Source organism: Oryza sativa, chromosome 2, assembly GCF_034140825.1.
Source record: "Oryza sativa Japonica Group chromosome 2, ASM3414082v1".
NCBI classification, from domain to species: Eukaryota; Viridiplantae; Streptophyta; class Magnoliopsida; order Poales; family Poaceae; genus Oryza; species Oryza sativa.
The window spans coordinates 34,968,764-34,991,762 of NC_089036.1; the positions used below are offsets into that span (position 1 = coordinate 34,968,764).

Below are 22,999 nucleotides of genomic sequence, written 5' to 3' on the forward strand. Positions count from 1 at the left end.
TTGATCGTTCACGACGCAATGTGTACAGTGGCTTAAACCAACGACAAGTGGATCGCGAACGCTGCTGCTAGCGAACAGCCCCCGACAGTGAAGCCGCGAGCAAGTCCCACCACCGATCGATCGTTTCATCGTTCGTTGCGTTTCCGCCGTTGAATTGACCGCGCGCGCGGGCGCTGCCGCCGCTGCCGCTGCTTGACAAGAATCCGCGCGCGTGCTGCACTGCAGCCGCGCGCCCACTTGGACGACGCGGTGAATCCGGCTGCGACTTCTTCCCAATTCCCAACTCCCAAGCCGGCAAACCGCGCGTTTCGAACGGACGGCGACGACGACGAAGCTAAGCTAGCTCCACGTTTTCCAAACTGGACGCGCCGGCTTCGCAACCGGCAACTCGATCGTATCGCGCTTACTTTTCTCGCATTCGCAGCCTAGCTACCAACCTAAACCGTATATTCTGCTTCAATTCAGACGTCAACGAACACACAGTTCCGGAATCTCATCGCTCGATCCATCGATCGGCTGCGCTTGAACGATAGTGAGTTAGTGACAGAAAGCTACTACTATATGATAACAAAAGCGGAAAGTGTGTATATATAGATGTACATGCATGATGAATCAAACGAATCATGATCACCAACTTGATAACAAACGATTATTATCAAATTTATCATGTTAACAACGAAAAGGCAGGCAACGGAAATGGACCAGCTTTTTCATCAGCAGTTGAGGCCAGGAAGAAAAGAAATGGAATATGGGTTGGACTCTGCATTTAGAATTGCTCTGCAAACCTGGCTGTGGGGGCTGACCAGGCAAGTGGATTAATTGAAAAATATTAATTATTTCTATAGTTGCATCTCCATCTCCAATCTCCTCCTCTCGATCAAAGGACCAAATACAAATGCTCGTGGTTGGTTGGTCACTGACTTTAGCTTAGATCCAATGACCGCAGTCTTAATTAGCTGGCTTGATATATCATTTGTGCTGTTTTTTTTTATCTGGGTGATAGACACCTCGCACCTAATTGGAATTGTTTTTACACCACTAACTAAGGGAGGTTATATATATCTCATCTCAACGTTTATTTTATACTGGCCATATAGGTTAGCTAGCGCCATATCTAATCTAAATTCATTGGCTTTAGTTTATATCAATGAATGAATGATTCTGACAAAAACAAATGGTCGTGTTCAGTGTTTGCGCATGATGCAAGCTGACTCCGATGAAATGTTTGTTTCTGTACGCATGTTGCCGAAGCTAGCAGGCTAGGATCAAATCTATATGTTTGTTTCTGTACAAGTTGCCAACTACTGTACGCATTCTACCTCTTGTAAATTAACTACTTTGTGCACATAAACAAGTGCTCCATACCTCCATACATATACGATAAAAACATATATCACTGTCAATCTGTCATCTATTCTGAAGAGGTAAGCCACATATTTTGGAAGTCTAGAATCGACGCCGGCTGACACTGCATGCTGTGTATAATATTCTTGGAGCATACATAATACAATACGTGTACGTGGAAAGATAAACAAAAATACACGTAAATATCGATCACAAGTTCACAACCAAGTTGTTATCCATATTTCGACAAGTACATTATCCCATATGTAAAAAAATAAATAAATTAACTTGCATGTTTAAAATGATTTATCACATATTAATTTACCATGTTGATTTTTTAAAATATTTTTATAACTATTTGAATGACACGTAAACAACGAATGAATATACATTCCAGGTAGCTGTACATCATAACCGGCTATTAAACACCAATCAGTTCTGGTCGTGCTACTCGTGGTTAATCAGTCATTCATTTTTCTTGAATCGTACCACCGCTCATAATAATGATATCTTTCTACCACATCAACAATTAACCGGTTATTACCAATCAGTTCTTGGCGTACGTACGCGTGGTTAATGGGTTGACTACGACATTTTGAAGGTATGGAAATGTGGTGAAACATTAATTTTTTTTACGCTAACTCTTACACGGACGACGAGTCATCACGCGAGATGAGATGTGGACGTGAGAGGAATTGAACCGGGCGCGGCCAGGTGCAATCGCACGCATGCATGCACCTGTGCCGAGTCGATTGGATGAACGGCGCGGTCGCCATGTCATGGGTGACGTACGCCACCTTCGATGGACTTCGAATGCAAGAAATTTACGGCATGAATGGAATGAACCAAGAATGCACGCGCGCGTGCATGCTTCTTGATTATGTCATCGACGACACACCACATACTCTATCCGGATCTTTGGTTATTAATTCCTGCAGCTATCTATCTAGCAATATATATTTTCTGCTATGTGTACCATATAAATTAAGATCATCTCTCTCTCTTAAAAAAACAGTAGTACGTGTTCCTGGGCTCCTTGCAAAAACAGAAGAAGTACTTCTTCCGTTTCACAATGTAAGTCATTCTAGCATTTCCGACATTCATATTAATGTTAATGAATCTATACATATATATCCATCTAGATTCATTAACATCCATATGAATATGGGTAATGCTAGAATGACTTACATTGTGAAACGGAGGAAGTATATTGTTAATACCGGTCAGGGTCAGCGACATATATTGCCTGGTGAAATAGTCGTGCAGGTCCTTGGGAGAAATGAATCCTACGAGACTAAAAGTGGATAAATTGATGTGTGTTCTGTTTTCATAAATTTGTCAATTCATCTGTAATTTTATACTCCCTTCATTCTGAAATGTAAGGCATAACCACCCTTAACCTAAAGACTAAGAAAATAATTATTATCATCTTATAGTTTGGATCATCCTAACAAATACAATGCATGCATCCAATAGAATTAGAGAACATGAGAGTGGAGGATTTAAAAAAGTACTCCCTCCTTTCCTAAATGTTTGACGTTGTTGATTTTTTTAACATGTTTGACCGTTCGTCTTATTCAAAAACTTTTGTGAATATTATTCAAAAACTTGAGTAGTAGTAGTATATTTAACCATGAATCAAATGATAGAAAAAGAATTAATAATTACTTAAATTTTTTAAATAAGACAAACGGTCAAATATATTTAAAAAAATCAACGGCGTTAAATATTTAGGGACGGAGGGAGTAATAATTTAATAGAGAAGGGGCCATAGTTAATTGTCTATATGCATGTATGCCTTATAGTATTATGGAACATCTGAAAAAGTGGCTGTGCAATGGATGGAGTAAGTATGTTAGTTATCCTAAGACCTAAGCCTATCATCTACTACGTGCATGCACGAGACCACTGGTCTGGTCTCGTATGATTATTTTCCGTTCTTGACAGAGCGGCGGCTTCACGCAACCAATTGGAGACGGCAAAGGCCGTTTGTTGGGCCTCATCGATTCGTCCAAAATGGGCCAACACAGATAATCGTCCGAAATGGGCTGGCCTTCAAGCTCACTGGTGGGCTGGGGGAGATGCACGTGATGGGCTGGCTCCTCGGCTCGCTCGCTCCCACCGAACCAGTAAAACGCCAAAAAAAAAAAAACAGAAACGGAAAAGGCTAATACGCCATTAACCACCCGGCGCCCGCGCCGCTTAATTCCAAAACCCTCCTGATAAACCAAACCTGGCGCGGTACGCACCACACCATCGCTACCTCATCACGCTCACGCGTCTCCCTTTCTCCGCACTCCTCTTCGCTCTCTCTCGTGATCTCGTCTGATCAGCTCCGCCTCCGCCTCAGAATTCAGAAATCCCCAAACCCCAATGCTGCTGCTGCCTCGCAGTCGCACGGCGAATCGGGGATAAGCACCGGAGGAGGGATCGGAGATGGAGGCGCCGGGGCTCGTCGTCGGATCGGCGCTGCGAGCCGCGCAACCGCCACCGCCACCTCCTCTCCCGCGCTCCCCGCGTGGCGCTGCGGATCGCCTCCTCATCTTCTCGCGGGAGCCTCGACCTCGACTCGCCCCTCTCACCCGGTGCTACTGTTCCAGGTACTTGCTTGCTTGCGAAGTTGCGGTTCCACTGCGCTGGCGCTCACGCACCCGCGCGCACTCGTAACATGTGGATGTGGGTATTCGTCACCGTGGCTTTGTTTGGGCGTTTGATCCTCAAATCGGTGTGTATTCCAGGGAGGGGAAGGGCAATGCTCGCAGCAAACCCCATCGCGAGGGCTCCAATTCCGTTCGGTGTGTGCTCCGCCGCTCGTATTATCTCTAGATTCTTTTTTTCAGTTTTATTTTCACTATTTGACGCAGCGAGTGGTTAATTTTTGTGAGTTTGTCTAGGCTGAACGTGAAAGCAAACAATGACCAGGTATGCATTAAAACTTCGAATCTGTAACACGTTTCCCCACATATTTTACCTCATGTACCTGCATTCTCTTATGGTTTAAGAGGATCATGAATTTAGAGCTGATGTCGCAGGAAACATATTTGGCTGATGAACGACACGAAGGGGTTGACATCTGGGAGCTATTCAGCCAGGCTCAGAGAAGTAATAACTACTTTTTTTTTTTTTTAAATCTGAGCTTACCATTGAACCACACCAGAGCAGTATCATTTGATATTTGGCGTGGCATGCTTATGGCACTTTTCAATTAGAGTGAACCATTTGCATCACTTTGTTGTTTGCTAAAAGAAAAGCGTTATCTGTTCTGATGGCTTCAATTTCACAGATATCCTACACCTTAACAAGCAGCGGCTTGTGGCCATGGAAGAGCTCAAGAAACTGCAGGATGAAAATAAATCGCTTCTGCAGGACATAGAAGTACTGGAAACAGAAAGGCAAGGTGTGGCGGTGATACCATCCTAATGCCAAGATACTTTTGTGAATTAACTGTGAAGATAGAATGCGAGATGTGTAACATCGAGCAATTCAATCCTGTGTTTGATGTGATACTTCTATTTTCTCTTTATCATTGTTAGCTTAAGAGAATAAGAGGTAAACGACAGACCTAAAATTTGACGCTGCATTCTCCTTTTACATATTTCAGGTTTTTCCATAGAAATAGCAGAATCATCAAGGTTCTCTGAGTTGCTTCTGCGTATAGATACAATGACCATTTCTGGTATGGTTGGCATGACAGAAGCGTCTGATTTAAGAAAGAAAGTTATTGACAACCGATACATGATACATAGCGTCTTTTCTGATATTCATCATAAACAAGATACTGAACTACTTTCAGAATTGAGACTCTTTCTGCGTAAACCAGCAGAGTATGTACCACTACCTCATTACATCTCTCCTCCAGGTTCCAGCTTTACTATTGCCATATTATATTCAAAGATCCTACTGCATTATACATACATCTTTCAATCTGAATAAGCATGAAAAATTGAAAATGCACTACAATTTTTTCGTATATATGCCTTCTGCTTATATTTTGTGCTGTATAATTCTAAAACTGCATGTTTTCTATATGATGCACAAACTACCTGTTTAATCTGAGTTTCTGCCATCATAACTGCTACTTACAAATTTTGCATAGCTACGTTAATTTAAATTACTGTTTTGCAGGAAACCTCTACACGTTGTGCACATCTGCAGTGAAATGGATCCAATAACATCACGTGGATCATTAGCAACCTATGTTACTGGATTATCTTCCGCACTTCAAAGAAAGGGTAACTTGGTGGAGGTCATACTGCCCAAGTATGCAATTTCTTTGTGACAAGCAAGTGATCACCAGTGAACTAATAATTTTGTCCATTTTCAAATGTTTGCAATAATTCCAATTATATTTATAAATGGACTAGGCATAAAAAAGTGAACAATTTCTTGTGGGTTTTCAGCAACGTAGAGCTATAATACATACTACAATGATCATTATTCTAAAAGGAGAGATGTTTTGTTTTTGATAAATTTGTTGGATTTGGGATTGAGCTTTGTATGTAGTCTGATTTTGGTTGTGTCATATTTATGCCTCAAGTATTGCAAGCAAAGCTATTGTGTTAATTGCACTGGTATAACCCAAAAACAGGTATGCTGGCATAAATGAAGATGTAATTCATTTCCTGAGGAAAGCTGAAGCAGACTATGAATCTTATTATGGTGGTTGTTGGCATAAAAACAGAATATGGACAGGGTAAATATATACTCAGTATAACAGAAATTTCTTACTCTGTTGATTATATCAAGATCTTAATTTTTAAAAGTAATTTTATAGAGAATTTCTTGCTGTGCGTGCTTGCTTTAGTCATGTTTGCTGGTTTCTCCTCCTAATTTACCTTCTTTAGTGCAGTATATCAAGTGGTGTTAGTCTTACACTCATAGAACCGGTGCAGCTGTCATATTTACCTTCTTTAGTGCAGTATATCAAGTGGTGTTAGTCTTACACTCATAGAACCGGTGCAGCTGTCATATTTTGATCGCGATATGTTACGTGGCTACCCCGATGACTTTGAGCGGTATGTTTTTATGCCATATGGTATCTGCTTTTGTTTTGATTCTATTTTGAATACCGTTGATCATTAGCTCTAGCATTTTCAGAAGCTCAACTTCTGATATATTTGTGCCATGCTGTTTATCTGTTGTATGTGACACACAAATGATATGTGCTTACTGCATGTTTTAACACATGATCCTCCATTCCCCCTTTAAGTTGATTGTATCTATTAGACCCTTGCTTTGATACCTTGTTTGGTACATAACAATTCATGTGTTGTATTGAGCTAGAAACAGCTGTATGTAATCGACAAAAGGGTTATTTAGGCCTGAAACAAACTGATCGGTTATATAGACCATAACTAGCATATTTGACTACATTTAACATCTATGAATACATTGTTACAGATTTTCCTATTTTTCACGTGCATCATTGGATTATATTGTAAAATCCGGAAAGCAGCCAGATGTTTTGCATGTACATAACTGGGAAACTGCTATAGTGGGGCCTCTATTCTGGGATATATTTGCTCACCAGGTCAGTCATGCTATCTCCCAAAGACATTGTTGTTTCAGTGTAAATGTTTATACTTCATACCTCACAAATTATTTCTTCTGTCAGATCTCATGTTTCTTATAATATATTTTTCACTGGTCTCCTAGTATTGCCAAGGGTTGATTAGTACATCTCAAAGCAAAACAGGGAACATATGCACACTGTTCTACAGACAGGAAATCGATGTGAACATTATTATTTTCTGCGTACAGAAAAATACACCTTCATTCCCCCTGTTTATATTGAACATTGTTGCACAAAAGATTCTTCCCAGTCTTTAGAACGACTATAAAGTATTAGAAATGCAGTTGAATTTTTTATATGCTGCAGAAAATCATCTGAGCATTTTGTTATTCCTCATGTGAAGTTTTTCCTTATAAGTTGTATTCAATTTTCAGGGACTTGGGAACACTCGGATATTACTGACATGTCAAGACTTGACTTCGCAAGTAAATATCATATATGCATTATTTGAGTTGCTACTGGTTAACCGTATTTGATGTTCTTAATTAAACAGGCTGATCACAGTTGCTAAACATAATCTGTTCTAATATCAAATATCTGAAGAACAAAAAAATGAATCCTTATGATGCAGTAAATCATATCTTCAAATTATCTGTCGATCTTTTTTGTTGGTGAAATTGTTTCATTAGACCTTGAAATTGAGAAATAGAAGTACACATCAAATGTTCACTGTTGGTTACCAGTTACCATATGGGAAAGGAACCTATGCCTTCTCTGCTATTTCCTTTCCTTTTCTGGCAATATCTATTAGGGACCTATCTGTTATTATTAGCAGTATTAGCTAATTCATATTTTCAGTGAGTACCCTATTGGAATATGTATGCACCATTACCATCATAAGTTCATTCACTCTTTCAGGCATCGTGTTGCTCAAATTTTTACCAACAACACAGCGAAATTTGGATTGACTAGAGATTTTCGTCTTTCAAATATCTTTAAACTTTAATGGACATATTAACAAAAATAATCCTATATGCAGTGCCTAGAGGTTCCAAATATGCTGGAATTGTGCGGACTTGATCCTCATAAACTTCATCGACCTGATCGTCTGCAGGATAATAGCGAAACAAATCTTGTTAATGTTCTAAAGGTCAGCCTTCTTAAAATTTTAGGAGTTGATGCCATGGGTTGAGTACTGTGACATATGACAATTGAAGACTATGCTATTGTTTTTTTCTAAATTTCTTTCATCTTTATATTTAATCCTTCGTTCATGACACTTCCATCTTTCTATAAGAAACTAGTTCAAAGATGTGCTTGAAGAAGATATCAAAATGCTAAACAGAAGTAAATTGTTTCACACATAATCCTTTGAATGATAAATATGTGAAGCTTAATTTTGAATAAGGCAAGCACCATGGCAACTGCAATCACTTGGCACTTGCATATTTGCAAGCTTTATTTCATGCAACCACATATTCAGACTGTGGTTCGTGTGTTGTGTGGAATTATCATGAGGAGAACTTTGCTTGGCTGACATGAACGACTTTGTTTGGCATTATCAGAACTGTGAACAATATCAGTATTATTAATCTCAATTGACGTGTTTTAAGTCCTCGACTCTTGATATCCCCAAGAAAACTTTGTATGATCTTCAGGTCATCCTGTTTTCAGGGATGTATTGTTTATTCAAATAGATATGAAAGTGCTTGACTCCTTGATATCCCCGAGAAAACTTTGTATGAGCTTCAGGTCATTTTGTTTTCAGGGAGGTATTGTATACTCAAATAAAGTTTTGTTAATGTCCTCAACCCTCCCAAGAGATATGGCTATCCAAGGCTTAGGACATGGGTTGGAAGCAACATTAACTACACACAAGTAATTATCATCTTGTTTTGCTTTTTATATTTTCCTCCCTGTAGCCTGTAGGGCTAATGAATGTCCATGACTGCAGTTTCTTGTTTCACACACAAATTTTGTTTTCTCTCCAGGGAGAAGGTGTTGGTTGCTTCTCATGGATTGGATGGTGAACTTTGGGATCCATCCAAAGACATTTATCTTCCTCAGAGGTATTCTCCAAATGACATTGAAGGAAAATCATTTTGCAGAAAGACACTTAAGCGATGTGTTGGACTCCACAGTGGTTCTTCCGTTGTTGTATGTACTTCTCATTGTCTTGCACAAAAAACATATTTTTGTTTAGTCATTACAGTGTTTCATGAAGTTTATATCGTTTGTCAGGTTGGGTGTATCTGCAATGGTGATTCGAATACTGATGGTCTTAGGGAAGCTGTTCGTGTTGCTCTGCATGGAGGTGCTCAGGTTTGTATTACTAATTATTAATTGAGGACCTTCACTTTGGACTCAGGCTCTCTACTAGCGCAGTTTTTAGAGTTTATACTGTGTAGGTCATCTTCATGGAAAACAAAGGGCCTGTGATGAACTCAACTGTGCAGGCATTAAAGGAAGAACTGAAGGTATCAGTATTACTGTTCCATGTCTATCATCAGTAACCTGTGTAAAGCCTTCTGTGTTCACGGAGACTGTAGAATGTAGAGTAACATTACATCTCGGTTCACTTGTTTCAATTTATCAAACAGGGAGACAGAGTAATGTTTGTTGAGATATACGATGAGGCCCTGGAACATTTGATATTTGCAGGCTCTGATATATTTCTGTGCTCTTCCTTTTATGACCCATCGCTACAAATAGCGGTACGTAAAAACTTTTTCTATTTCCCGCTTCTACTTAGTTAGCTAATGTTCACTTCGCAATGGCATCCAAAAACTTAGAAGAAGTCAGTATCACATGATTTAATGGAAGGAGGTATTCTCCAGTTTTCAGAGTATGATTTATTGGTAGATACTCACCGAGTCAAGAGTGAATCAGCTCCTTGACACATAACCGGCGCAACTTCATTTCCACAGACTGTGAAATGAAGCAATTGACAAGCTCTTTGACCAAAACTCCTTGCAGTTCAGATATAATTTTGTTCTTTGGTGGCATTTTTATTTTGCATGTCCGCTTTAGCTGTGTACTTGTGTATGCGTTGTTGATCTTAGCAACATCATAAGTTGCCGGAATTATATTTTGATTTTTGACACATGAAAATGAAATTAATTCTGCAATGAAAGTTAGCTTACAAGTTGCAAGCTCACTACTTTGTCTCGTAGCAAGTTGACTCTTATCTTTGTGGGCAGATTAGAGCAATAAAATATGGATCTGCACCAGTACAGATAAACTTTCCCAGTAATGGATCCAGGTGAAAACTGCAAAATATTTTATAGATGTTTGATGTGCCAATTGGCAATTATGTGTTGTCAAGTTTACTAAGAAGTGGCAAATATGTGTTTATGTGTACTTATGGCACTGTGTTTAAATTTACTTGTAACCAGGCAAACTGAGTGGCATGACTACCCTAGCACAGCCCTCTCTCAGTACATCATCTCAACATATGGGGACATGTCCCTTTCTCAAGCTCTCGATGGCATTGTAAGTTCACAATCTCTAGGACACTACTTAGTTAACACTTATCCTTTGGAAGCTGTTGAATCATTAGGACATGCCAAATCTGCAAGAAAGAAGGCTTATAGGAAGCTAAAATAGCCTCCCCGAATAAGCTATATCAAATTTTTTGCTTCTTGAATGTGCAGAAGAACAACCCTTCCCAGTGGGATTGGCGTATTAAGGATGCGATGTCAAAAGTTTTATCATGGGATGCTGAGTGCTACGACCTACATTGGGAGGCTTATTCCGTTATTAGGAAGCTGTGAATGATGCATTTCTCTGGGGACTGCATGGTACATCATCAGCTATCTAAATACAAGGCACAGTTTTTGCCCATAAACAATCCTGTAAGTCCAGTTGTTTAGCGACATGTAATCTAGCTAAGTAAACATTCCATTCTAGTAGTATGTAAAGTACATGTTAATTTTAAATTTTGATTTTGTCTCTTGCTATAAAGACCTTAATCGAATGTTATTTTGCTATAGAGACAATTATGACAACACCACAAGAAGAATTATGACAAAAATAAAACCAGTGCGATTGTGCGATCCACCAGTTTATTGGGGTTATTTCACAACGTTATTGTGACTGAAAGTTCTATTCTGATAGGTTGATTTCTTGCAACTGAATGGACAACGGAGAGACAGCAATATTCCCTGAGTGTGTTTTGGAGAAAGCATAGTGATGATTAGTACCAACGCACATTCAAGGTAACAATATGTCTATTTTATTTCTACCCCAAAACACAGGTCATACCCGAATGGCACAAATACTAGGATCTGCAAGCTGGATTTTCAGGATCATAGTCATGGTGGTGTCTGAACTTCTGATCCACATTTCTCTGTTCCATGTCAAGCAAGCTCTGCTTCTCCTCCGGATTGGCATCACCTTTATCCCAGGGGTGTAGCTGGTATCTCCTCAGCATCTCCAGCTTCTCAGCGACCTCCTTCATCATCGGTCGTTCCTCACCACTCATGCTCACACATCGCATCACGAGGTGTGTAATCTCTTGGAGCACCTCCTCTGTCATCTCATTCCTCACCTGGCTGTCAATAAGTTCCTCATGGCGGCCATCTCTCACAGCCGTCATGAAGCAAGACACGAGGCTCCTGTCTTCCTCTGATCCGCCGAAGTAGAGTGCCTTCTTCCTGGTTAGAAGCTCCAGGAGGACAACACCAAAACTGTACACATCACTCTTGTTAGTCAGCTGACATGTCATGAGGTACTCAGGGTCTAGGTACCCACATGTCCCTTGCACCAGAGTTGCAATCTCGAACTCATCATTAGGCACCAGTTTTGATGTCCCAAAATCTGAAACTTTTGCGGTGAGTTTGTCATCAAGGAGGATATTTGCCGTCTTGACATCTCCGTGGAGGATGGGTGGTGAGGCTGAAGAATGCATGTAGGAGAGTGCCTCTGCTGACTCTGCCGCTATCCGAAGACGAGAGTCCAAGGATATGACAGTGTTGAGAGTGCTGCCATGGATGTAGTGGTCGAGGGTGCCGTTTGAGACAAACTCATAAACTAGCATGGGAACTTCGACTTCAAGACAACAACCGAGCAACTTGACGACGTTCTTGTGGTTGATCTGGGAGAGGATGCACATCTCCTTCGCAAATTCCTTGGTCTGTGCCTCCTCTATCATCTTTGACTTCTTGATGGCCACCACCATGTTGTCCTCCAGGACGCCTTTGTAGACGATGCCGTAGCCACCGCGGCCAAGAACACGGTCGGCGGCAAAGCTGTTGGTGGCCTTCTCGAGCTCTTCCTTGGAGAAAATCTTGAACCCACCCGCTCCGCCGCTGGTGCCACCATAGGAACTCATCTGTTGCTGGAGAAGCACGCCACCGTTCTGCTCAAAGAATCTTTGCTTCGTTCTGATGAGCTTCCTCTTTTGGAGCCCCAGGTAGAGCCAGAACAACATGAACAGTAACAGGAACACACCGACGCTGACCCCTGAACATGGTATGCCAATGATATTCATTAGTTCCCGACAAGAAAATAAGTGCATTAATAATGTTGCTTGATAACCGGCCGATTGAATACCTGTAACGACTTTCAGAGCTAACGTGAACTTGTCCGTTGGGAGGCATCCATTCTCCTGGGTTGCATTTCCACTAGTCCCCGGTCGGCATTCGCAGGTGTAGCTTCCGATTGTGTTTGTGCATTTTCCGAAGCATGGGTATTCCTTTGTGCGTTGGCATTCATCGATGTCTAGCGTTGGCAAAGCAAAACATATTCATCACTTAATTTTTTTTTGTCAGAAAGATTATTACTCCATTTGCGTTTTAGGCACCCACCTTTGCATCCACCGTCGAGGTAGGGGTTGCCCTCGTAGCCCTTGGAGCACCTGCACCGGTACCCCTGGCCGTCGCTGGCGTTGAAGCACTCGCTGTGCGCGCTCCGGCACGCGTAGTCCGTCCTGTTGCGCACGGCGATGTCGCAGTTGCCGGCGTTCCGGATGGCCCAGTCGAGCACGACGGGGACGGTGAAGTCGCTGGTTCGGTTGATGAAGGCGCGATAGCTGTAGGTGGTGTTGATCCACTTGTCCTCCGCCACGAACACATACTGGCATTTTGTTGAGTCGAGATGGCGGAAGACGGGTTCCGTCGGCGGGAGCTCCTGTTGGTCGGGGACGTTTCGCGTTGGTTCCTCTGTCTTATTCAACGTGAGTATGTAAGGCTTGTAGACGTTGAGAGCGCGGGGCATGGTGTTCTGGCAGCACCCCGACTCGCCGGTGCACTGGCCCGGCAAGTCACCCTGCGACTGCGACCGCCGGCACGTGGATGTGCAGCCAGTGACGTAGTTATCGTCGGCGTCAACCAAGTAGCCAAGGACGGGGCACCCGAGCACGACAAGGCGGTTCCTCGCTGTGGAGAACCGGTAGGCGATGCTGCGGCCGTAGTCCGGCGTGCGGTAGTGCCCACTGATTGCTTTGAAGCGGTCGTCGTGGCAGTTGCTTCCCGCGTCGACGAAGACCCGGACCTCGCCGTCGGCGATGGAAAGGCTCACCAGCTTTTTCTCACGATCATCCAGGTAGTTGAAGTGCGGAGTGTTGCCGTCGCACTCGAGCTGGAAGTCTTTGTCCCGGGCGCAGCCGGCGCCAATGCCGAAGGGGTAGGAGATGCTGATGTTCCCGCACTTGTCGGGGCAGCCCGGCCATGGCTGAGCCGATGCCGGTGTCACCGGCGCCAAGCAGACGAGCATGACGGCTAATAAGTAGGCAACCGCCTGATGCAGTGTACTAGTGGTAGCCATTTCTAACATGTATAATCGCCTTCGTGTTGTTCTTCTTGCCGTCTTGCTTTTACATGCCGGCCGGGCTTGATATCCATATAAATAGATCGCGCACAAGCTTCCTTCCTTCGTTTTTTGGAGGGCAAATATGCCAAGATCAGGAGGATGTGTCATGGAAGCTGCGTCGTGTATTAGGAGTTGACTGAAAGAACACGCGGCGACGTGTTCTTTTCTTAGAGGGCGCGCTGTGTTTAGTTCCCAAAGCAAAAAAAACTTACGCTGTTAAAACAAAAATTTTTATGCTGTCACATCAAATGTTTGAATACATGTATAGAATATTAAATGTAGAAAAAAAATAATTACACAGATTGCGTTTAAATTGCGAGACGAATCTTTTAAGCCTAATTGCGTCATGATTTAACAATGTGGTGCTACAGTAAACATTTGCTAATAATGGATTAATTAGGCTTAATAAATTCGTCTCGCAGTTTTCTGACGAAATATATAATTTGTTTTGTTATTGAACTACGTTTAATACTTTAAATGTGTGTCCGTATATTCAATGTGAGAACCAAACCTAACAATTTTCCTCAGCTAAACTAGGCCTTGGTTGACTAGAAAGTACACGTTGCTTTGCCGCGTGGAATACTAGACTAGAAGAAAAAGTGAATGTGCACGTAGTATTAGTTGAAAGTAACTAAATGAGAAATGACAGCATATAATTAAATATTCATTCAAGAATAGGCAGGGATCCATCAGACCACTTTAAGAATACTTCGTCAACTTACCCTCTAATAAAAAAGGAACAGTCAAATCACTAATTCAATTCATAGCATCATATGATCACTATCTTTTTTGTTTTCTAAACAAATACATGGAACTGGACAGCTGATCCAAATACAATAGTTGTGCAAAAAATATTTTGTTGAAATTTTGGAATTGAGGCACCAAAGCTTGTTTTGAGAGAAGCCATGTCAACTCTTTTTGTTCTCTTTTTTTTTCTCAGAACCAACTGCATATAAGCTTTACCAAGCCCATGGACATGTCTAATTCATAATTTACGAAGCCGCTGAAAAAAAGAATTCAATATGTTCGTGGTTCGGGTGGACAGGAAGCTCGTGGCTCGTTAGCTCGCTTGGCTCGTGACAGGCTCGGCTTGTTTGAATTTCCTAACGAGCCGAGCTGGCATTTCAGCTCGTTAGACCGAAGTAGTCGTGCCGGTCTGACCGCCTGGATACCACCGGTCTGACCGAGATTTAATCTTCGGTCGAACCGCTGAGATCAGCTCCTGACGCCTGTAGCCATCGCCGGTCTAACCGCCGCCTTGCCGCCGGTTTGACCGCCAGTGAGTTGCCGGTTAAAACACAAATCGAATAACTCTCGAAGTAGATGACAACTTTATTGCTTCTATCTGTGTTTACAAAGTGCAACAACAGCACTCCTTAAAAAAAATCTCGACTAAACTCAAAACCCTAACTAAACTCACAACTCAATACTCTCAAAAGCGATACCGGGAGGCCACGCCCTCCCTCTCTATTTATATATGAAGTAGGCAGCCCACGCCCTCCCTCTCTATTTATATATGAAGTAGGCAGCCTAAAGACACGAACCAAACTCATACTAGAAGTCCTAATCCACCTAGGAAACCTTCCCGTACAAGAAACAAACTTTACAAACTCCAATCATAACAAATTTGGACTCCTTCCAAATTCGACTTCGCATCCCATACTCACACAATACCTCGTATGCCATATAGAATCTTCACCAACCACGTGCATTGAACTCTAGCGTAAGTATCCCACATGATATCTGACCGTCACAGACATCGTCTTAACCCCAAGCCAACTCCCGATCCATCACCGCAAATACTATCTTGAGGCATCAAGTCACCTACACATGAATCAAACAAAGAAATCATATTCCGAGACCAAGCTATCTCCAACTTGACTCATTAGTAGCAAACAACAGTATTACATACGCATAGTATCCATCTAGAAGCCATAAACATGAAACAATCACGGATATCCAAACGAACAACCCGAAACCGAAACCGACACAGAGTCGCCCGGTCAGACCGCGGGCTGACCGGTCTGACCGCTCGCATAGCGCCAGTCTGACCGGCATCACCTGCCCGGTCTAACCGGACCTGACAAAACAGCAGTACCTGTATATCACCTGTAAATCCAATCATCTCAAAAACTCCTATCCAATCATCTCCAAATATCAAAACCAATAATCTCAAATACCAATTATTTATCACAGAATAAGAATCAAAACACACTTTGATCTTACAGTATAGTCAGCGGAATACGAACCGAAAGAGACACCAACAAAACCATTCTATCGAATGGAGAACTGCCAACTGATAATAGAAAGCACAAGACGCTATTATTGATTTTCTATTTGGTTAGTGCCTATAAAACCCATAACAAATAGCTGATCAGTTCAAGCAATTTCATCCAAGAACAAACATCTATATACTATAAAAAGTACAAGTTCATCCCTAATCCTACAATCCTTCAGATCCACTATCACGTGGGACCCACCTGTCATCCCTAAGAAAGAAATCATGCACCATCGTCGCGCACGAAGAAAAAAAAAGAAACGCTGAAGGGACACACGATCCCACGATCAGATAAGAAAAAAGGAGGAAAAACCGCTCGTGACCGAGAATGGCGTCACTATGCCGCCCGGCGCCAGCGATCCATGCATTCACCGCCGTGTGCGCCCTCCCACCGCCCGCTCTCCACGCCTGCCGTCCGTCGCCGCTACACCACAACACCGTGCGCCGCCACTGCGAACCATTAATTCCGCTCGCAGCCATCGCACTTCCACGCCGCGCGCCACCAACCGTCCCTGGATGCTGCACACAGGTGGTGCCGGCCCAACCCCAGCGCCGCCGCTTCCCAAGGTGTTTCACGCCTCCGGCGCCGTCCTTCTCGGCCGGAGTCGCGCCTGAACCTGCATATTCTCGGGGAAAGCTCTACCGACTGCCTCACGATCCCCTCCACCCACGTCTCCTTCCACGACCATCGCTGGCCCACGAATGCGTTGGCAAAGGTGGCGCAGCCCCTGCCCAAGACGGATTTCAGCCGTGCCGCCCACGTCCTGGGCGGGATCCACCTTCACTCGTGGGGCTCGCCTGTTCCACCACCACCCGTGACGGTTCAACCCTCGCTGTCGGCCTGCCGCTGACCGGGAAGGGAGCAATCCGCGTCGCCGGCGGTGAGTTTCTCTAAGACTATTGAGGTAGCTAACTTGCTCATGGCCTTTGCAGCACCCATGTAGGCTTTTTTTTTTTTCTGATATGCTCTTTGTGATTCTGATATGTTAACGTAAATTATTCCTGACAACAGTTGCTTGAACGCTTCAAAGACTTCAGGCACCAACCTGAAGCTCTTATTCTTTGAGGCCAACAAGTTCAGGGAACAATGAAGAATCGTTAAAATACTATAAGCAGGAAGGTCCCTTGAAGGATTTCAGCGAGAGGGGAACCATGAATCAGCTTTGGTTGCTTAGATCAGAATGCTCCTTCCGAAGTAATTTTTGTTACAGCATTTCCCCAACGTATTATGCACAGCTATCTAATTTGAAGCTATAAATTCAATGTTGTATTATTTTTGTTATATACAAGTATATTGAAATGAGGTATGCCTTCACCTTGTTTTTTTGGGTGGAATTGAGGCAAATGGAAAAGGGCAAAAGATTGGCCATCAATAAGTCAAATATCATTAATCTGATTCTTTTTATAAGGAAAGTTGTTGCTTCAGTTGAAAGTTTATGGTTGGCCGTTATGGCCTTCACACTAGACTGCTTGTTGAATCTTTTCTATAGGTTTTTCATAGTCTGATACGGTGTACTGCACATGCTATGAGAAAACCCAATAAGTATAGCTATCTATATGTTTTTTTTTTGACGAATTCAGCGAATGGTAATAACTCAGTCTTAACTAGATAAAACTATGTTCTCTCTTGCATGACAACTATAGGGCTAACTGAAGAACCTGGATTTTTCAGGGAATAATAGTATATGTTGCATACCGGCAATCCCAAAATGTTGCAATGAAGAAACTCATATGTTACATACTGCAGACCCCAAATTCATGAATACAACTTTGGGCAACTTTGAGAATTTAATCAAGAATAGGTACTGTTAATGCTATCCTGTGTTTGTCAACGACAATTATAGTTCTGAATATTTTTTCACCTCCGAGTATACATATAGGTTATATAACCCACTGCTACTCTATTTTTTAGATTTGTTTGTGACTTGTTTTTCCCACTGCCCACATAGATCCTGATTTCACTGTTAAAAATCCATGTTTTCCAGCCCTACACCTGCATGATCTGGGTAGAGTGGAAAAAACGAAAAAAAAATCCAAGCTGATCGAATTTGATTTTTCTATTTTCATCTGTACCTGTGAATAATGGATCATAGCATTAGGGTTGGATGCTACAGGGAGACAGATCTCGGATGTGTCATGTATTCCATGATGCAAGGTCGATGTTGGCTATTGTCTCGGCGTTTCGAATAGAGAAGGTTAATAGAAGAGAATGTAATGGTGTAGCTTTTTTGGGCATGATGTATAACATGAACCTTTAACTCAACTGATTTAAGGGTAGGATGCATTTTTTAACGGAATTGCTAACCTTCTTTCGACAGATTTTGCATCCCCAAATTAATCTTGCAGATTTTGGGACACTGGATGGGCTTCGATATTCGTGCTCCACGCCTTCTCCTCCAACTCTAGCGACCTCCTCTTCTTCTTTGGTGCCGGCGAGGACCCTACGGGTTAGGGTCCTGGGGTGGGGTGGGGGTGGGAGGGGGGAGGGGAGGAGTTCGCCGGCTCTAAAGGGATGGCTGTGGAAGGCGGCAGCCCAACGGTGGGCGGCGGATCGGGCAGGTGGCGAGGCACCGGCGGCGGCACCGGAGCTGCAGGGCTGGAGGAGGGTGGTGGGCCGGTGTCGGTGGCAAGGGCACCTCGTCGCCGACGGCTCGAGGAGGAAGAAGGGGAAGAGGCTGGTCGGGGGGGGGGGGGGGGTCTCGCCGGCGCCGTTGATGCCCTCCCGCCAGCCGACGAGGCGGGCGGCGGCGCGGTGGTGGCGGGGGATCGGGCGGAGCCGCTCGCCAGCGCGATGGGAGGGGAACGGGAGGAGGAGAGGTTGAGATTTTGTCAACAGATGTATAGATAGCCCCTTTTTTTTAATTTACTTCATTCAATGTATGTCGACGTGCCTTGCACGTGCACGCTAACTAGTGCATGGAAAAAGTAGGCCGTTTCCTGTTATCAAATACTTCCTCCATTCTAAATTGATCTACATATAGTTTTTTTTAGATTATTCCTAAATGATCTACATATTTGTGTTCATTCATTAAGTCTATTCGTTATTTATGCATTGGAGTAAATGGACATTGATGCATGCATCCATGTACATAAGTATTTATAACCCACATGCAATATCTTAAATGGACATTGGCTAGGAAATAGTGGGGATGGTGCATGCATCGAGTTTGTTGCTAGAGTAAATATAGTATGAGAGAGTTATTAGCTTTTTTTGGTCTTGGTGTACCTATGAAATATGTAGATCAATTTGGAATGGAGGGAGTATAGCACACGTACAGGGGATCGCTAATTAGCGCATATGCGCGAATTGCTTTCCTGGCGCACACGTACATGTGACGAGCATAGATGGACGGTGTCGTCAGAAACGGAAAACGGGAAAAAAACGTGATTAGCACCAGTAATTTAAGAGGGCAGCTAGCCCACGGGATACCGTGGAAAAGTGAAGTCACGGGACAATTTTTACGTGTGATTAATTAGCGTACAACATGTTGTACCACAGGTACCAGGTATCACAAGTATCAGGTACCAGGTGTCACAGGTATCAGGTACCAGGTATAACATATACCAAGTGCCAGGTATCACAGGTACCAGGTGCCAGGTATCAGGTATCATGTGTCATAGGTATTAGGTACCAAATGTCACAGGTATCAGGTACCAGGTATCACATGTACCAAGTGCCAGATATCACAGGTACCAGGTGCCAGGTATCAGGTATCATGTGTCACATGTATCAGGTACCAGCTGTCACAAGTACCAGGTACCATGCAACTGGTACCATACTGGTATCAGCTGGTATCAGCATAGCGGCGGAAAAGCGAACACCAGTCAAAAAGAGAAAAAAAATAAAATCTATGTTACATAATATCATTGTGTCAATTAATTTACATGACATACTAAATCTCAATGTGTCTCACTCAAGAAAAGAAACAAAGCAAGAAAAGGAGAAAACGAAAAATTAAAAATGACCGTGGTATATAGAAGATGTAAGTCAAGCCTACAGAGGTGCATGCCCAAATTGATTCACATGGCCCAAGTGCCCAACCAATATATCTAGAGTCCTTGTGCTGCAGGAAGAACACATACACGTGGATGTGTTGTGGAGTATAGACCTGCCACTTAGTAGGAAATTGTGTCGCATGCGTGTACAATTGTTTTGATGGAAATAACGTAGACCTTTTAAGTCATCCCGTAGGAACGGGATGCCGTTCTAGATTTTCTGGTAATTTAATAGCGCGTGCGTCTGGTCCCCTCCCGCGTCCTATTTTTTTTCTTTTACGATTTTTTTTCTTTCACAATTTTTCTTTCCTTTTGCGCTTTTTTCTGATTATTTTTTTAATCTTCAACACACGTATTTTCGAATGTTTTGAGTTGAAAAGTTTTTAAATCTTAACTTGAAAATTTTTAAATCTTAACTTAAAAAATTTTCAAATCCAAGTTGAAAGTTTTCAAATCTTGAGTTGAAAGTTTTCAAATCTCAAACCTAATCGCCGTCGGCGCCCGACGCCCGGCGATGTCGCAGCTGCCGACGTTCCGGATGGCCCAGTCGAGCACGACGGGCACGGCGAAGTCGCTGGTTCGGTTGAAGAAGGCGCGATAGCTGTAGTTGGTGTTGATCCACCTGTCCTCCGCCACGAACACGTACTGGCATTCAGTGGAGTCGAGATGGCGGAAGACGGGTTCCGTCGGCGGGAGCTCCTGTTGGTCGGGGACGTTTCGCGTTGGTTCCTCTGTCTTATTCAACGTGAGTATGTAAGGCTTGTAGACGTTGAGAGCGCGGGGCATGGTGTTCTGGCAGCACCCCGACTCGCCGGTGCACTGGCCCGGCAAGTCACCCTGCGACTGCGACCGCCGGCACGTGGATGTGCAGCCAGTGACGTACGTATAGTTATCGTCGGCGTCAATCAAGTAGCCAAGGACGGGGCACCCGAGCACGACAAGGCGGTTCCTCTTCGTGGAGAACCGGTAGGCAATGCTGCTACCGTAGTCCGGCGTGCGGTATAGTGCCCCCTGATTGCTTTGAAGCTGTCGTCGTGGCAATTGCTTCCCGCGTCTACGAGGACCCGGACCTCCGTGGACACTTGTCGGGCTGAGCCGATGCCGGCAGGGGCGTAGCTAGGGGTAGTCCCGGTGGGCCCGGGACTACCCCAAAATCTGGCCCAGAGACCCCCCACCCCCCAAAAAATTTAGGCCCAAATAGGTTGCTTGGCCCAAATAGCCCATAAACATCTAGGGTTGGAGGGATTCCTAGGCTCCCAGCCACTCAGGCTCAGCCGCCCACCAGCCAGCGCCGATAGCCGACCGCGCCCGGCGCCTCCTCCTCAACTCCGCGCCGCCGGCGCCACCACCGGCGTCCCCACCCCGCAAGCCCGCGTCTCTGCGCCGGTGCGGCGCCGCCACCTCCGTCCGCACCGACAACCGTCCCCTCCCCTCCTCCGCGCCGGCGCCGCGCGGCCTCCCCTCCAGCCTCCCCTCCTCCGTGCCGGCGCCGCGCGGCCTCCCCTCCGACCTCCCCGCCGTCCGCGGCTCCTCGCCGAGTCGCCGACGACGACGCCGCGCCGTGCTGCCGACCTGCCGACTGCCGTCCGCCCGTCCCTTCCCCTTCCGTGGCTCAGCCCACTAGCCAGGTAACAAATAGATGCCTAAACTAAATGGCTAGATTTGTGAATTTGTGATTAGAAGATTTGTGAATTTGTGATTAGAGATTAGTTAGTCTGTGAATAACTGAGAATGCAATTTATAAATTGTTACTAATTAGTGAATGTGTGCTAAATGGTAATTGCTATTGTTTGTAGGATCTATGTTGATTGTTGGACTCTCTATGTTGTAATATTTGCACATTTCGAACTTGCTTGCTAAGTAAGCCGCTTATGGATGTTGGAAGACATTATTTCTATCGCATTTTCACTAAATTTGTATTTGTATATCAGTTTTATGGTGCAAGAAAATTTTATCATGTGACATGAACTTGTGAACTAGGACTACCCAAGGAAAAATTCCTGCCTACGCCACTGGATGCCGGTGTCACCGGCGCCAAGCAGACGAGCATGACGGCTAATAAGGCAACCGCCTGATGCAGTGTACTAGTGGTAGGAGAAACTCTTTTAAACACTCGGGTGGACGTCCACTCGTTTCTTGCATGTCATCTAAATAGTTATGAAAAATTTTCAAAAAAATTGACATGATAGGTTAATATGTAATACTCCCTCCGTCCCATATTATAAGGGATTTTGAGTTTTTGCTTGCAACCTTTGACCACTCGTCTTATTCAAATTTTTTGAAAATAATTATTTATTTTATTTGTGACTTACTTTATTATCTACAGTACTTTAAGCACAACTATTCGTTTTTTATATTTGCAAAAAAAAATTTGAATAAGACGAATGATCAAACGTTGCAAGCAAAAACTCAAAAATCCCTTATATTGTGGGACGGAGGGAGTATATCACTTCACAAACATGCAAGTTCAAATTCGACTTCTACAAATTGTAACAAAAATAATAAATTTGACTGTGAATATACGTATACTAGTTAGAGTTTGATTTGTTATTTTTGTTACAACTTGTAGAAGTCGAATTTGAACTTACATGTTTGTGAAGTGATATATTACATATTAACCTATCTTGTGTTTTTTTTTAAAATTTTTTCATAATTATTTAGGTGACATACAAAAAACGGGTGGACGTTCACCCGAGAGATTAGAATCCATCCTCGTAGTGGTAGCCATTTCTGACATGTAATCGCCTTCGTTGTTCTGCTTGCTGTCTTGCTTTTACATGCCGGGCTTGATATCCATATAAATATAAATAGATCGCGCACAAGCTTCCTTCGTTAATTAGTTGGAGGGCTAATATGTCAAGATCAGGAAGATGTGTCATGGAAGCTGCGTCGTGTATTAGGAGTTGACTGAAAGTACACGCGGCGACGTGTTCTTTTCTTACAGGGCGCGCTGTGTCTTGTAGTATTATTAGTTGACTAGAAAGTACACGCTGCTTTGCCGCGTGAGGCCTGCCAGTGGTTTCAAATCCACCCCGCACCTACACCAACCCAAAAACAAC

General features: G+C 43.5%; 3 protein-coding genes and 1 long non-coding RNA gene across 15 annotated transcripts; 3 read left to right on the forward strand and 1 right to left on the reverse strand.

Moving 5' to 3' along the window:
* The first annotated feature begins 3,599 nt into the window (after positions 1-3,599).
* On the forward strand, positions 3,600-11,656 carry LOC4331077 (probable starch synthase 4, chloroplastic/amyloplastic). Of its 10 annotated transcripts, none has more exons than XR_010739051.1 (23): positions 3,600-3,944; positions 4,083-4,139; positions 4,239-4,266; positions 4,377-4,446; positions 4,628-4,741; positions 4,946-5,168; positions 5,470-5,604; positions 5,933-6,037; positions 6,264-6,359; positions 6,745-6,874; positions 7,291-7,341; positions 7,896-8,006; positions 8,625-8,734; positions 8,848-9,013; positions 9,098-9,178; positions 9,249-9,333; positions 9,457-9,570; positions 10,057-10,118; positions 10,252-10,348; positions 10,510-10,710; positions 10,973-11,073; positions 11,224-11,360; positions 11,447-11,656. XR_010739051.1 is itself a non-coding variant. In XM_015770716.3 (20 exons), the coding sequence occupies exons 1-20, from the start codon at positions 3,781-3,783 to the stop codon at positions 10,627-10,629; spliced, it is 2,103 nt and encodes a 700-aa protein (XP_015626202.1). In that variant the 5' UTR covers positions 3,600-3,780; the 3' UTR covers positions 10,630-10,863. The 10 variants fall into 10 exon arrangements, 1 of the variants encoding a protein (XP_015626202.1); XR_001543577.3 differs by having other exon boundaries at positions 9,265-9,333; positions 11,162-11,360; XR_001543578.3 differs by having other exon boundaries at positions 9,265-9,333; positions 11,220-11,360.
* Positions 11,051-13,942, reverse strand: LOC4331078 (wall-associated receptor kinase 1). Of its 2 annotated transcripts, XM_015770715.3 has the most exons (3): positions 12,664-13,942; positions 12,410-12,577; positions 11,051-12,319 (listed from the first exon to the last, which is right to left on the reverse strand). In XM_015770715.3, exons 1-3 carry the CDS (start codon positions 13,772-13,774, stop codon positions 11,136-11,138), a joined length of 2,463 nt encoding a protein of 820 aa, XP_015626201.2. In that variant the 5' UTR covers positions 13,775-13,942; the 3' UTR covers positions 11,051-11,135. The 2 variants fall into 2 exon arrangements, with proteins under 2 accessions (XP_015626201.2, XP_025878760.1); XM_026022975.2 differs by having other exon boundaries at positions 11,051-12,577.
* Positions 13,943-15,764: 1,822 nt separating this feature from the next.
* Positions 15,765-17,251, forward strand: LOC4331079 (uncharacterized). 2 transcript variants are annotated; one of them, XR_001543583.3, is made up of 2 exons: positions 15,765-16,825; positions 16,957-17,251. XR_001543583.3 is itself a non-coding variant. In XM_015770717.3 (2 exons), the coding sequence occupies exon 1, from the start codon at positions 16,273-16,275 to the stop codon at positions 16,837-16,839; it is 567 nt and encodes a 188-aa protein (XP_015626203.1). In that variant the 5' UTR covers positions 15,840-16,272; the 3' UTR covers positions 16,840-16,849; positions 16,957-17,251. The 2 variants fall into 2 exon arrangements, 1 of the variants encoding a protein (XP_015626203.1); XM_015770717.3 differs by having other exon boundaries at positions 15,840-16,849.
* Positions 17,252-21,190: 3,939 nt separating this feature from the next.
* LOC136355033 (uncharacterized) lies at positions 21,191-22,776 on the forward strand. The gene is made up of 2 exons (XR_010739052.1): positions 21,191-21,568; positions 21,921-22,776. It is a non-coding gene; the product is annotated as an uncharacterized lncRNA (long non-coding RNA).
* The last annotated feature ends 223 nt before the right edge of the window (positions 22,777-22,999 follow it).